The following is a 12,113-nucleotide window of genomic DNA, read 5'->3' as shown; positions in this document are numbered from 1 at the left end:
TTTGGTGGGAGAGCGGGAGGGGTAGTTTACGAGTGGAGTCCAATGTGCTTTGATCCTCTACGGCAGCCGGAAGGCGGTGACGGAAGCCAAGGCCGCTTCTAGTCTTGCTGAAGTGGCGTCGTGACAGCGGCCACCAGCAAAGGCCGACTCTCGATTTGGGTTCGCAAGAAACGGAGTTATCCAGATGAGAGGATGAAATTACTTTAGTGACCCAATGGAAATGAATGTAGATATCCTATTAACAAAAGAGAACGTGACTATTAAACAATGATTTACTACCGGTCTGCAGCTAATTTACAGGTAGACAGTTTCACTGAAGGTGAGGGAGCATATGTAGGGAAAAGGTCAGATTGAAGGGAAGAAAGAAGGCTAAGAGTTTGGCAATAAGTATATACTTTAGGAGGAAGTGCATATCAGTAATTGAGAAAGGGATACTTACTCGTTTCTCCATCCCTTTAAGAATTATTACTACCTGGGGTGCCTGGCTGGCTCAATCGAAGAGCATGTGACTGTTGATCTTGAGGTCATGAGGTCCAGCTCCACCTTGGGTGTAGAGATTACTTAAATAAACTTAAAAAAAGAATAATTAATACCTAATGGCACTTATGAGTTAGGCACTGTTCTAACAACTTTATGTGCATATATATATACATATATATGCATATATATATATATGCACATATACATAAGAATTTATACATAAATTCTTAAAAATCCTACGGAGGTTCTGGACATTTTGAAGCTAGGCCCTGCAGCTTCTCCTCAGGCTTCTTGGAACGCTCTGGTAGCTCAGAGCAGCCACATAAGAAGTCTTACCACCTTGCCATGCTGAAGAAGTTTCATGTTGACACTCTGGCTGACAGCTCCAGCTTTCCCGTCATCCCCATCAAGGTGTCAGCTATGCAAGAGAAGCTCTCCAGACCAATCCACCTGCCTGCTGAATATCACTAAATGACCCTAGCCAATGCCACATGGGATAGAATAGCTGCCCAACTGAGCCCTGTCCAAATTTCTTTCCCATAAAATGTGAGCTATAAGAAAGTGGTTACTTAACAAAATACAAACAAAATACAAAAAAACAAGCTCTCATTCTTGTTTTACAGATGGGAAAACCGAGGCACAGAGAAGTTCCTTTATGCCAGGCACTATACAAGGCATTGAAGGTACAATTATCAATAAAACAGATACAGGCTTCTGCCTTAGAAGAGCTCACAGACTTCCTCGGAAGTCAGAAAAGTATCTTTAAAGTTTCATGAAAGTCAGGGCGCCTGGCTGACTCAGTTGGAAGAGCAGGCAACTGTTGATCTCAGGGTCATGGGTTCAAGCCCCACACTGAGTGCAGCGATTACTTACATAAATAAATAAGTAAACTTAAAAACACATTAAAGTTTCATGAAAATCATAAGGGGGCATGTAAAACTTGCTGTGGGAGCTCCTAGTTAGGGCCTCTACCCAATTCTAAGTGGTTGAGAGAGGGCTTCTTGTGCAAGTGAACTTTCAGCTGAGATCAGAATGGTAAGTAAAAGTTAGCCAGTAAAGATTGGTGGGATTGGAGAGGAAGTGTTTCAGGCAGAGGGAAAAAAAAATATATGCACAGGACCAGAGACCTCAGTGCACTTCAGGAATGTGAGGAATTAGTGTATGGCGAGAGTTTAGAGTTTGTGGTAGGGAGCATGAAAAGGTTGGGCTCAAGGGAGAAAGTCTCTGTAAACCGTACTGTAACATCTGGACCTTACTCTGAGGACAATGAGAAGCCTTCGAAAGGTTAAGTCAGGGGAGTAGCAGGGCATTTTTGTGCTTTAGAAAGGTCACTCTGGCTGCTGGGCCAGGAATGGACTGGAGGTGGGCAGGACTATATGCAAAGAGACCGTTAGGAGGTTCTATTATCCAGGCGAAAGAGGATGATAGTTGTAGAGATTAAAGGAAGTAGGTAGATTGAAAAGATTTAGTAATCAGCTAAATATGAGTAGTGAGAAAAGAGAGAAATGAAGGTTGGCTGCCAGGTTTCTGGCATGGATCAATTGGGTACACCCTGTATGTGCTGCCACAGCTGATAGTATTTTTCTTATCATAGTGATTATCACACTGTATTTTGTTATGAGAAGGCAGGAGCCAAATTGGTCATCTTAAATGACAATGCCTAGCACACAGTTCCTGCCTAGCATGGGTGGCAGTAAGCATCCAATATTTATTGAACTTAAATTTAACTGAATAGTGGTGCTGGAGGAGAAACAGGTTTGGCCGGGGCCGGGGTGGGGGTGGGGAGGGGAGCTGACAAATTCAATTTAGAACATACTATGTTTGGGGGCGCCTGGGTGGCTCAGTCAGTTAAGCGTCCGACTTTAGCTCAGGTCACGATCTCGCGGTCCGTGAGTTCGAGCCCCGCGTCGGGCTCTGGGCTGATGGCTCAGAGCCTGGAGCCTGCTTCCGATTCTGTGTCTCCCTCTCTCTCTGCCCTCCCCCATTCATGCTCTGTCTCTCTCTGTCTCAAAAATAAATAAACATTAAAAAATTAAAAAAAAAAAGAACATACTATGTTTGTACTACTTTGAGCATTGTGAAATATCCAAATGGAGTTTTTCGGTGGACCATGGATTAAACTGGAGTTCCACAGAAAGATCCGGACTGGAGATAGGGTGCTCACTGGCACATGGAGGTCATTGAAGCTGGGGAGAGAATAAGACCACATAGAGTGTGTAGAGAGTGCAAAGGGCATAAGATCTTAGGCAGAACTCTGGGGTTTAAGGAACAACCAAAGTCCTTCCTTATGCAACAGAGAAGGAACTGCTAAGAAGGTAAGGACACCAGAAGTGTTTGTAGAATAGTCGATTGTGTTGGCTGCTGCTGAGATGTCAAGCAACATAAGGACTGCAGGGTCCCTGTAAAGTCAGGGGTGACCCTAGTGAGGAAGAACCTTGCAGAGGTGAGGGAGTGAGAGGAGAGAAATGGTGACCCCATATGTAGGTAATTCTTCCAAAAAGTTTGACTGTCAAGGCACCTGGATGGCTCAGTCGGTTAAGCATCCGACTTTGGCTCAGGTCATGATCTCACAGTTCGTGGGTTCAAGCCCTTATCAGGCTCCACACTGACAATGTGGAACCTACTTGGAATTCTCTCTCCCTCTCTCTCTGCCCCTCCTCCACTCGAACTTTCTCTCTCTCTCTTTCTCTCAAAAATAAAAAAAAATGAAATAATTAAAAAAAAAGTTTGTAAAGAGGGTGGTAACTGAAGAGTACAGTAAAGGGAGATTCATCTAAACCTCCATCTAAAGGAGGCCATCTAAAGATGGCTGAGACTTGAATATGTTTAAAAGCTAAGGGGAAAGAGTCAATAAAGAGGGAGAGGATAAAGTGCAGGAAAGATGGCAGAAAAGATAGAAGAGGATGAGACTGGAACACTTAGAAAACACCGGATGAATGAATGATGAATAAATGGGATGAAGTTGATCACTATTTTGGAGGTGGGAAGGAATAGTTGAGGGGTAGGGTTCTCCACATTTTGAAAGTGGAGCGAACTAAGGAGGAAGATATCACTGAGGCCCAATCCCAGTCCTGGGAACCAGCCCTCAGATCTCGTGTCAGGGGAGGAGAGTTGGCTCTCTGATGTCACCAAGGGGGAGGTGTACTCCCTACCTACCTTTCCAAAGCCAAACAGCCTCACATTGTGCAGTGGGGAAACTGAAAGAAGGGGAAAATAAGAGTGGTTAGGTAAGGAGAAAGCCTCAGCATGTGTTTTAAAGCCCTGGCAATTGACAGAAGTCCATTCCCACCTTCCACCGAGGAAAAGCGGACAGCAGTGCCCCCTTCCTCCCTCCCCACAAATGCTGTCATAGCACCCTGTGACCTTGTCCACAGGCCTTGATTCAACTGTAGTAAATTTATTGTTATTAGTTAAGATCTGTCTGTAAGCTCCAAGAGGGCCAGGGCTGTGTCTGTCTTCCTCTCTCTTATCTCCAGTTCCTGACACTGTTCCTTTCACACAGGAGGTGCTCAGCCAATCCTTAGTCACAGCATGAGTGAATGAACCCACACTGAAGAAGGACTCCGCCCAAAGGGCTTTCCTACAGAGGGTTGTTTCAGGCCTCTCAGCTCCCAAAACACATCCTGGATTGAGAGGATGGTGGTATTTGCACCTTTTCCTCTAACTTGGAACCCCTCTGTGTTTCTCCCAGCCACTTTCTCTTCCTCTCTACTTTCGTCTTATTGTTATTGCTCTGGCTCTGTTTCTCTGTCTCTCTGTCTCTCAGAGTCTGCACAGGAAGCACGCCGCTTTAGGTCTGAGGCTATTGGTAACGGAAACATTGGTGCTGTGTAAATTTCATAAAGGTCACAAACTTTTTTTATCTTTGTCGTTCATTCCTGTCTCTTTGCCTGTGTTCTGTCTCAGACCTGATTCTTTCTCATCTTCTTGGGTCCAGCTCAAAAGTCCTGCCACCACCACCCAGGACCAGCTCCTGCTGCCTGTGGATTTGCTGATGGGCCTCAGAAGGTACTTGGAGGAAAATCACAAAGCTAGCCCCTCTCCTCTGATTTCCTGCCTTGCTGGCTTCATAGCTCTGCTGACCACATCCTCTCTCACCTTACTTATATAGTTCCTCACCAGTCACATCACCCAGGAGTTCTCAGCCCCCCAAACCTGTCACTGACACCCACCCAGGCTCTCTGCTCTCATTCTGAGCTCCCTGACCTTACCTTTCCCCCAACGCTGTTCTTGGAACCATGTCCCTCTGCTTGGAAGCAGCCAGTTGTGTCCTTTTCTGGATCTCCAACAGCTCTTTTTCCTACAGGTGACAGTACTGACCACAATGCTGTCAGGCCGGTGGTGGCCAAGTACCTGGGGGAGCCTCGGGCTGGGATCCCGAAACCCTTCTCAGGGATCCCAGCTCTGCGCCCTCTATGCCTTCACTTACACTGGGGCAGATGGCCGGCAAGTGTCCCTGGCTGAGGGGGACAGGTTCCTACTGCTTCGAAAGACCAACTCAGACTGGTGGTTGGCAAGGCGCCTGGGAGCACCCTCTACTTCCCGACCCATCTTTGTCCCAGCTGCCTACATGGCAGAGGAATCTATCTCTTCCCAGAGACCAACCACCATCACCTCCAGCCAATCCCTCTGGATTCCTGGTAAGTACTCCCTTCACTTTCCTACCTCGCCAGCTTCTAGGAATTATTGGAAGGATCTCCCTCCCTCAAAGCTGACCCCCTTCTCTTATTTACCTCTGGTCAGCCTACTTTTCATTCCCATCACGGTGTCCCCCATTGCCCCTCCTACTAGTCTCAAGCTTTCTAGGTCTCATGTACTTTTCCACGGCCTCCCCCCGCTCTTGTCTTCCCCGTGAACCCCTGGGATGACTGATGCAGCCAATATCACCTCTCTGATCACCTGCCCCCCCCACTCTTCCCATTTCTCTGTTTCTAGGGCCAAAGTTGTTTCCTGGCTCCCTGGAGGAGCTGCACCTGTCTCAGGAACCCCCAGGCAGAGCCCAGGCCACCTCTAAGCAGCCTCCTCCTCTGCCCCCCAAAATGTGTAGAAGTGTCAGTGTTACCAATTTGAGGCCTACCCTTCTGAAGCCCTTTCAGGAAGGAGCAAGTGGAAGATCCCTCTCTCAGGAAAACTTGCTGACAGAGGCCAATGCTAACCCGGTGAGTCACAGCTCTTCTGAGTGCAGTCAGCAGTTATTTACTGCTGGGCCTTGTTCTAGGCACAATGGCAAACAAGGCAGACAGAATCTTTGCCCTCAAGGGATTTCCATGGAGGTGACAAACACACAAACGGTTGGTATTGATAAGTGCCACCAAGAAGCATGGTAGGGAGTGATGGAGGGGATCTGGGAAGGCGTCTCTGAGGAAATGACATGTAGTTGAATCTGAATGAGGAGGAAGAGACTGCCATGAACCAAACTAGGAAATGAGAAGGAGTTCTAGCTGAGGGATAGCAAGTAGCAAAGATCCTGAGGATACAAGGAACCTGGCATGTGACAGAGGGACAGTAAGAAAGCCAACTAGCTATGTTGTTCTCTCTTCCTCCAGATTCCTGGCCCAGGGCAGCATTTTTCCTGTGTCCCATCTTGCCAGCTCAGGTCACCAACAAGTCCCATTTAGAGCTGTAACTCCCTTGCTCTTCCCGAAGCCTCAGCTCCTCCCCTCCTCCTTACTTGCTAGTGGATGAAAAATGGCCCCCTCTCTCATACTCCCCTAGCAGGGGTCTCTGACACCTCTCCCTCTCTCCCCTATCAATCCGGAGGATGTGAGGGTGGGGCGCTCCCCTCAACCCTCCTCCCCCCCCAAGAAAAAGCAGGTTCCCCTTTCCTGAGGCCCTGGGGTAGGGGCGGGGTAGGGGAGGAGGGAAGTTGGCAACAGGAAGTGAGGAGAAAAGCAAAGACTGAGGGAGGGAGTCAAAAAAAAAAAAAAAAAAAACCAACCAGCTGGGGACTGGGGTTTCTTCCCCAGTACCTGGGTCACCCCAGCCAGGAGCTGGGGGTAAGAAAACAGTGGGGGAGAGAGGAGGAGGTGGTTAGGTGGAGAGAAGATTGGGGACGAGCACAGGCAGAATAACTACCTTTTTCTTCCCCCTTTGCTGACAGGCAAGACCCCAGCCCCTCATGTCAGAGCACCCTGTGTACTGCAACCTAGTGGACCTTCGCCGCTGTCCCAAGTCTCCTCCCCCAAGCCCTGCGTGCCCCCCGCTGCAGAGACTGGACGCCTGGGAGCAGCACTTGGACCCTAACTCTGGGCGCTGCTTCTACATAAATTCGCTGACTGGCTCCAAGTCCTGGAAGCCCCCGCGCCACACTCGCGTGCGAGAGATGGTGAGACTTTCCCTCCAGCTTGTTCCTTTGTCCCCTCAATCTCCTTCTTTTCCCCACTGAACCCCAAAGTAGTGTGTTTTCTCTCTTGGGCCCCATCAGAAAATTGTAAGAAGGGTGTTGAGACCGGGTTGAAGTGGCATCTGGTCGTAGCTTTACTCCCCCCATCCCCCAACCCCAGAACCTTGGCTCCATGGAAGGGACGCAGACCCGGAATAGGGGCAACGGTGTCCTGCAACCTCAGACAAAGGGCTCAGAATCTGAAACAGGGAACCCAGAACTGCTTGGCCCCCAGGTGAGACCCCCCCCCCCTTCCTGATCGCATGCAGGAAAAGTCATCTTTTTACTACTCTCTTTTATGCAAGACACTCTTCTTCTTTACCCATCACACCCCCAGCCTCTCACCCACATCCGCACGCTTCTTCCCCCTATAGCCAGGAACTCCGAAGTTCAAGTTTCCTCCACTTGTTCCTCCAATCCCCTCCCCCAGGGTTCACTCTCCCACTGCCAGCACACCTCCCAGCTCCACCCCTCAGACCAGCCAGCAGCCTTGCAGCCCACTCGACCTCTGCCGCAGGTCTTGGACGACCCCCATGTAAGTGTCCCATTTCCTTGTGCAGGCCAAGATCCTCACTGCCCTACCCCCCAATTCCTGCTCCTCTAGATACATCTTCCTCTTTCTGCGTGTTCGCTGGGTATCCTCTCTTACCCAGTCTCCCCCATCCCCCAACTGTAAAGGACCTCACTCCTGGGACACCTCCTTGGGAACGCTGTGGCCGCTGGGGTGGGGGGGGGGGAGGGGCGCTGGGTGCCTTACTGATACCCCTCGCTCCACTTCTCAGGAGGTGGAAAAGTCGGGTCTGCTCAACGTGACCAAGATCGCCCAGGGGGGGCGCAAGCTCAGGTGACGAGAACCGGGAATACAGCTGGGGCTTGGGCGTCTAGATTCTGTATTGTGGAGCGGAGTGCGGGGAGAGCGCCCTTCCCACGTGATTCTAAATGACTTTTGCACTACTACCACTGCCGCCCCCCCCCCCCCCGCCCCCCACCCCTGTAGGAAGAACTGGAGCTCATCTTGGGTGGTGTTAGCAGGTAACAGCTTGGTGTTCTACCGGGAGCCGCCGCCCGCCGCGCCCTCCTCAATCTGGGTGAGTGTGAGGGAGGGGAGGAGGGGGCGTGCAGGAGGCGTTTGGGCACTTCTACTCCCGCGAACTGTGGGGAGGAGGTGGGGAGGGGGAAGTAAAGGAAAGAGCACAGCCTCCCACGTCCTCGCAGTCCCCGGGGTGGGAGGGAGGCAATGAGGGGAACAGCGCCGTTGGCCTCAGTTTCTCCCAATTGCCAGGGACCAGCGGGTAGCCGACCCGAAAGCAGCGTGGACCTGCGCGGGGCAGCCCTGGCCCACGGCCGCCACCTGTCCAGCCGCCGCAACGTCCTGCACGTGAGTGCCCCTCCGCACGTCCCCAAAGCTCCACGCGACCCGAAAATGCGCTCCCAGTTTCCCGCGCGGGTGTCCTGCTCGGCCTCCCTGCCTTTTATGCCCCTTCCCTCTGACTGAAGCCCTTTCTCCGCTGGCGGCTCAGATCCGCACGGTCCCCGGCCACGAGTTCCTGCTGCAGTCAGACCACGAGACCGAGTTGCGAGCCTGGCACCGCGCGCTGCGGGCGGTCATCGAACGCCTGGTGAGCTGGATGGGAGGTGGCGGGACGGAGCCCGGGCACAGGGAGTGGGGAAGAAACAGTAGGATTCTAGGCTGGTAGGAGGATAGGTGGTCTCGGTGTAGTGCTCTGGAGTGGGGTGGGGGGAACGCGGAACCCCGGCAGCCGGTTAAGGTCTCCCTGCGTCGAGCTGAGGTTGCAGATTTCACTCTTCTCTCTCCCAACCTCCGACTCGCTCCCCCCCCTCCCCCCCCCCCCCCCCGCCGTTCGGTGTGTAGGATCGAGAGAACCCCCTGGAGCTGCGTCTGTCAGGTTCGGGACCCGCAGAGTTGGAGGAGCTGAGCGGCGGAGAGGAAGACGAAGAGGAGTCGGAGCCGGTGTCCAGGCCACTGCTGCGGATCGGCGGCCGCGGGAGCTCTCGTGAGCGGCCCGGGAGGTCCTAGGGTGGGCGGGGCCCGGGAGCGCGTCTCCGGGCTCCGTCCGGGCGTCGGCTCTCACGCCCTGATTCCACCTGCCTCCTGCAGGTCGGTGTCCTGAAGGAACCGAGCAGAACCGCGTGCGGAACAAACTAAAGCGGCTTATCGCAAAGAGACCATCCTTGCAAAGCTTGCAGGAGCGTGGTCTGCTCCGAGGTGAGGTGGGCTGAGCCGGCCATCACCCTTTTCCTTCGTACTTGCTGTAATATATTTGCAGGCACTTTTATAGTCCTGATCTGGGCATCCGCCCACTTTGCGGATGAGAAAATTTCAGTGAGCAGAGCTTCCCAGAACTAGGTCAGTGGTCTTCAGAGACCACTACTGTCCCCTACACTTGTTATTTGGCGGGGGGGGGGGGGGGGGGGGGAAGGGGTGTACCTCCTAGAGTACAGGCCTAGAAAAGGCAGCCAGGAGGGCCAGCCCAACTTTAGGGTGAAAACCTGTGCTGAGAAGAGCTTCCATGGGCAATGCTGCCACTGCTTCCCATCTCGCCTCTTTGCTTCTCCAGACCAGGTGTTCGGCTGCCAGTTGGAATCACTGTGCCAGCGGGAAGGGGACACCGTGCCCAGCTTTGTGCGGCTCTGCATTGCTGCTGTGGATAAGAGAGGTCACTTTCCAGAGACCGCACAATCCACCCCTTCCAACAGGCCAAGGCCTGGAATTCCCCACCTCCCCCACCTTAGTCTCCCTCCTGCATTATTTCTCTCCTCCCTTGGGTCTCTCACCAGTCCTCACCACATACAACTTAGAGCGGGAATCCTTATCTGCTCCCTGCCTCATCTCCTAGGTCTAGATGTAGATGGCATTTACCGAGTGAGTGGGAACTTGGCGGTGGTCCAGAAACTACGCTTCCTGGTGGACAGAGGTGAGAAGACTTACGGGGTGAGTGGTGGTACTAAGAATTTCATGCCTCAGAACCACAGGCGGTTCTGAATGAGGGAGCTGACAGAGCAGGGAGATCTGGCTAGAACTGCATGACTTAGCTCTTGATCTCTTCTCATCCATGTTGCAGAGCGGGCGGTCACCTCCGATGGGAGGTATGTGTTCCCAGAACAGCCAGGACAAGGTACTTACGTGGGAGGCTCCTTAGACCCTTGAAACATCCCACATCCTCCCTGCTCCCTGTGGATCTCCCCATGTCTTGCTCCTGGGAGGGTTGTCCCCAAGCCCACCTCTGCTGCCTTGACCCTCTATGGACCTCCTAAGTATTCCTGTGGTCTTCCTTACCTGGATCTTCTCCCAAACTCCTGACCTCTCTGTCTTTGGCTCTCTCTGGACCTTCATAAGCCCTGAGCCCTTCTGCACATCCTTCTCCTCCCAGAGGGCCGGTTAGATTTGGACAGTGCCGAATGGGATGATATTCACGTGGTCACTGGAGCACTGAAGCTTTTTCTCAGGGAGCTACCCCAGCCTCTGGTGCCCCCACAGCTGCTGCCACATTTTCGTGCTGCCCTTGGTAAGGGATGAGAGCTTTGGGTAATACCCTTGGTACAAGGGTGGGGCATGAAAGGTAAAAAATAGAGATTCCCTTACACTCTTCTATTTCATCCTGAGTACAAAGATGGAAAATAACTTAAAAAAATTTTTTTAATGTTTTATTTATTTTTGAGAGAGTATGAGCAGGGGAGGGGCAGAAAGAGAGGAAGACACAGAAACTGAAGCAGGCTCCAGGCTCTGAGCTGCCAGCACAGAGCCCGAAGTGGGGCTTGAACTCGTGAGCTGTGAGATCATAACCTGAGTTGAAGTCAGACGCTTAACCGACTGAGCCACCCAGGTGCCCCGATAGCTTTCAATTCCCGTGCCAACTCCAGTGGTTTTTTTGTGAATGGTTAGAGGGCTAAGTTAAAAAGAATGCTAAAGCTGCAGTTGAGGGGGCTGTCTGGCTAGCTCAGTCGTCAGTAGAGCTTGCGACTCTTGATCTCGGGTTGTGAGCTCGAGCCTCATGTTAGGTGTAGAGATTTCTTAAAAATAAAATCTTGAAAATAATTAAAGTTGCAGTTGGGCTCAGTAAAAAAGAAAGCAGTGGTAGATTAATCGTGTCTTCCATGGGCATGGGAAAGAGTAGCGAGTTTACCCCACTGCCTAAGGATCTTCCTTGGCCTCACCCCTATGCCCTTCCCTTCATTCTTTCTCTCTAGCACTCTCTGAATCAGAACAGCGCCTCTCTCAAATACGAGAATTAATAGGCTCAATGCCCACGCCGAACCGTGACACCCTGAGGTACCTCCTGGAGCATTTATGCAGGTCAGGAAAACCGAATGTCTTTGTGCATGCTGAGGGAGGGTGGAGTGGGGCAAGCAGCAGGGACCCTGTTCAGATGCAGTAAAGGTAGGAAACACCTCCCTTCCTCACCTGTTTACTGGGCAGATGGAGGAAACAGGCAACGTCTGTTCAGGGCATCGAGTGGGGATCAAGAGAAGCCCAGGGATGCTTTGAGAGAAATGAGGGAGATTTAACCTCTCCCTTCCCTCTGCCTCTTTGTCTCCTGTTGGGACAGTGGTCATGGCTTATGTGGCTGACCTGGGCCTGGGTGGTGACTTCTGAAAGAGGATAGCCATTTGAATTAGAGTCTCCCAATCTGTGAGCAAAGAGGACTGTAGAGGCAGTCTCTGAAGCTGGGAAGAGGCGAATGTATCCTAGGTTGTATCTTCAAGTTGTGTCCTGAAGGTTTCTCTGCTGGTCCTGTCTCCTTTGCCCTTGAGGCTCTCCGCTTGGTTTCCTTCAGCCACCACAGAGAGAGGTCCCAAGGCGAACTCTTTCCTGCTCACACCGTTGAAGGGTTAGATTTATTTGAAGTGATGAAGCTGCTGCCTTATAGCCCCTTCTCTTCACCTTTGCCCACAGGGTGATAGCACACTCAGATAAGAACCGCATGACCCCGCACAACCTGGGAATCGTGTTTGGTCCAACCCTGTTTCGCCCAGAGCAGGAGACATCTGACCCAGCAGCCCATGCTCTCTACCCTGGGCAGCTAGTCCAGCTCATGCTCACTGATTTCACCAGGCTTTTCCGCTGACTGGTGCAAGGAAGAAGAGAAAAGGTGTTTCTCCTGATCTCTGTTGGGTGCCCTTTGGTGGGGGTGGGGATAGTGGGTGTTCTGTTTTGAGGACATCCCATTAAACCCTGTGTCTCCCATATGGGTGTCTTTGTGAGTCTGACCTGAGGGATTTGGGATGGGGC

The 12,113-nt window shown here is 51.8% G+C and overlaps 1 protein-coding gene across 4 annotated transcripts; it reads left to right on the top strand.

Moving 5' to 3' along the window:
* Positions 1-125: 125 nt before the first annotated feature.
* ARHGAP9 (Rho GTPase activating protein 9) lies at positions 126-12,068 on the top strand. Of its 4 annotated transcripts, XM_042946981.1 has the most exons (19): positions 1,149-1,163; positions 4,418-4,488; positions 4,787-5,120; positions 5,416-5,639; positions 6,581-6,805; positions 6,984-7,097; positions 7,293-7,397; positions 7,645-7,706; positions 7,860-7,950; positions 8,145-8,240; positions 8,383-8,481; positions 8,736-8,877; positions 8,982-9,089; positions 9,442-9,540; positions 9,721-9,798; positions 9,946-9,999; positions 10,255-10,389; positions 11,072-11,177; positions 11,778-12,068. In XM_042946981.1, the coding sequence occupies exons 3-19, from the start codon at positions 4,805-4,807 to the stop codon at positions 11,947-11,949; spliced, it is 2,226 nt and encodes a 741-aa protein (XP_042802915.1). In that variant the 5' UTR covers positions 1,149-1,163; positions 4,418-4,488; positions 4,787-4,804; the 3' UTR covers positions 11,950-12,068. The 4 variants fall into 4 exon arrangements, with proteins under 4 accessions (XP_042802916.1, XP_042802914.1, XP_042802915.1 ...); XM_042946980.1 differs by having other exon boundaries at positions 1,147-1,163; positions 9,442-9,798; XM_042946982.1 differs by lacking the exons at positions 11,072-11,177; positions 11,778-12,068 and adding an exon at positions 126-319 and having other exon boundaries at positions 1,104-1,163; positions 9,442-9,798; positions 10,221-10,383.
* Positions 12,069-12,113: the final 45 nt, after the last annotated feature.

Source organism: Panthera leo, chromosome B4 (genome assembly GCF_018350215.1).
Source record: "Panthera leo isolate Ple1 chromosome B4, P.leo_Ple1_pat1.1, whole genome shotgun sequence".
NCBI lineage: Eukaryota > Metazoa > Chordata > Mammalia > Carnivora > Felidae > Panthera > Panthera leo.
Note: the sequence above shows the minus strand (reverse complement) of the source record. Positions and strands in the feature narration are given on the sequence as shown.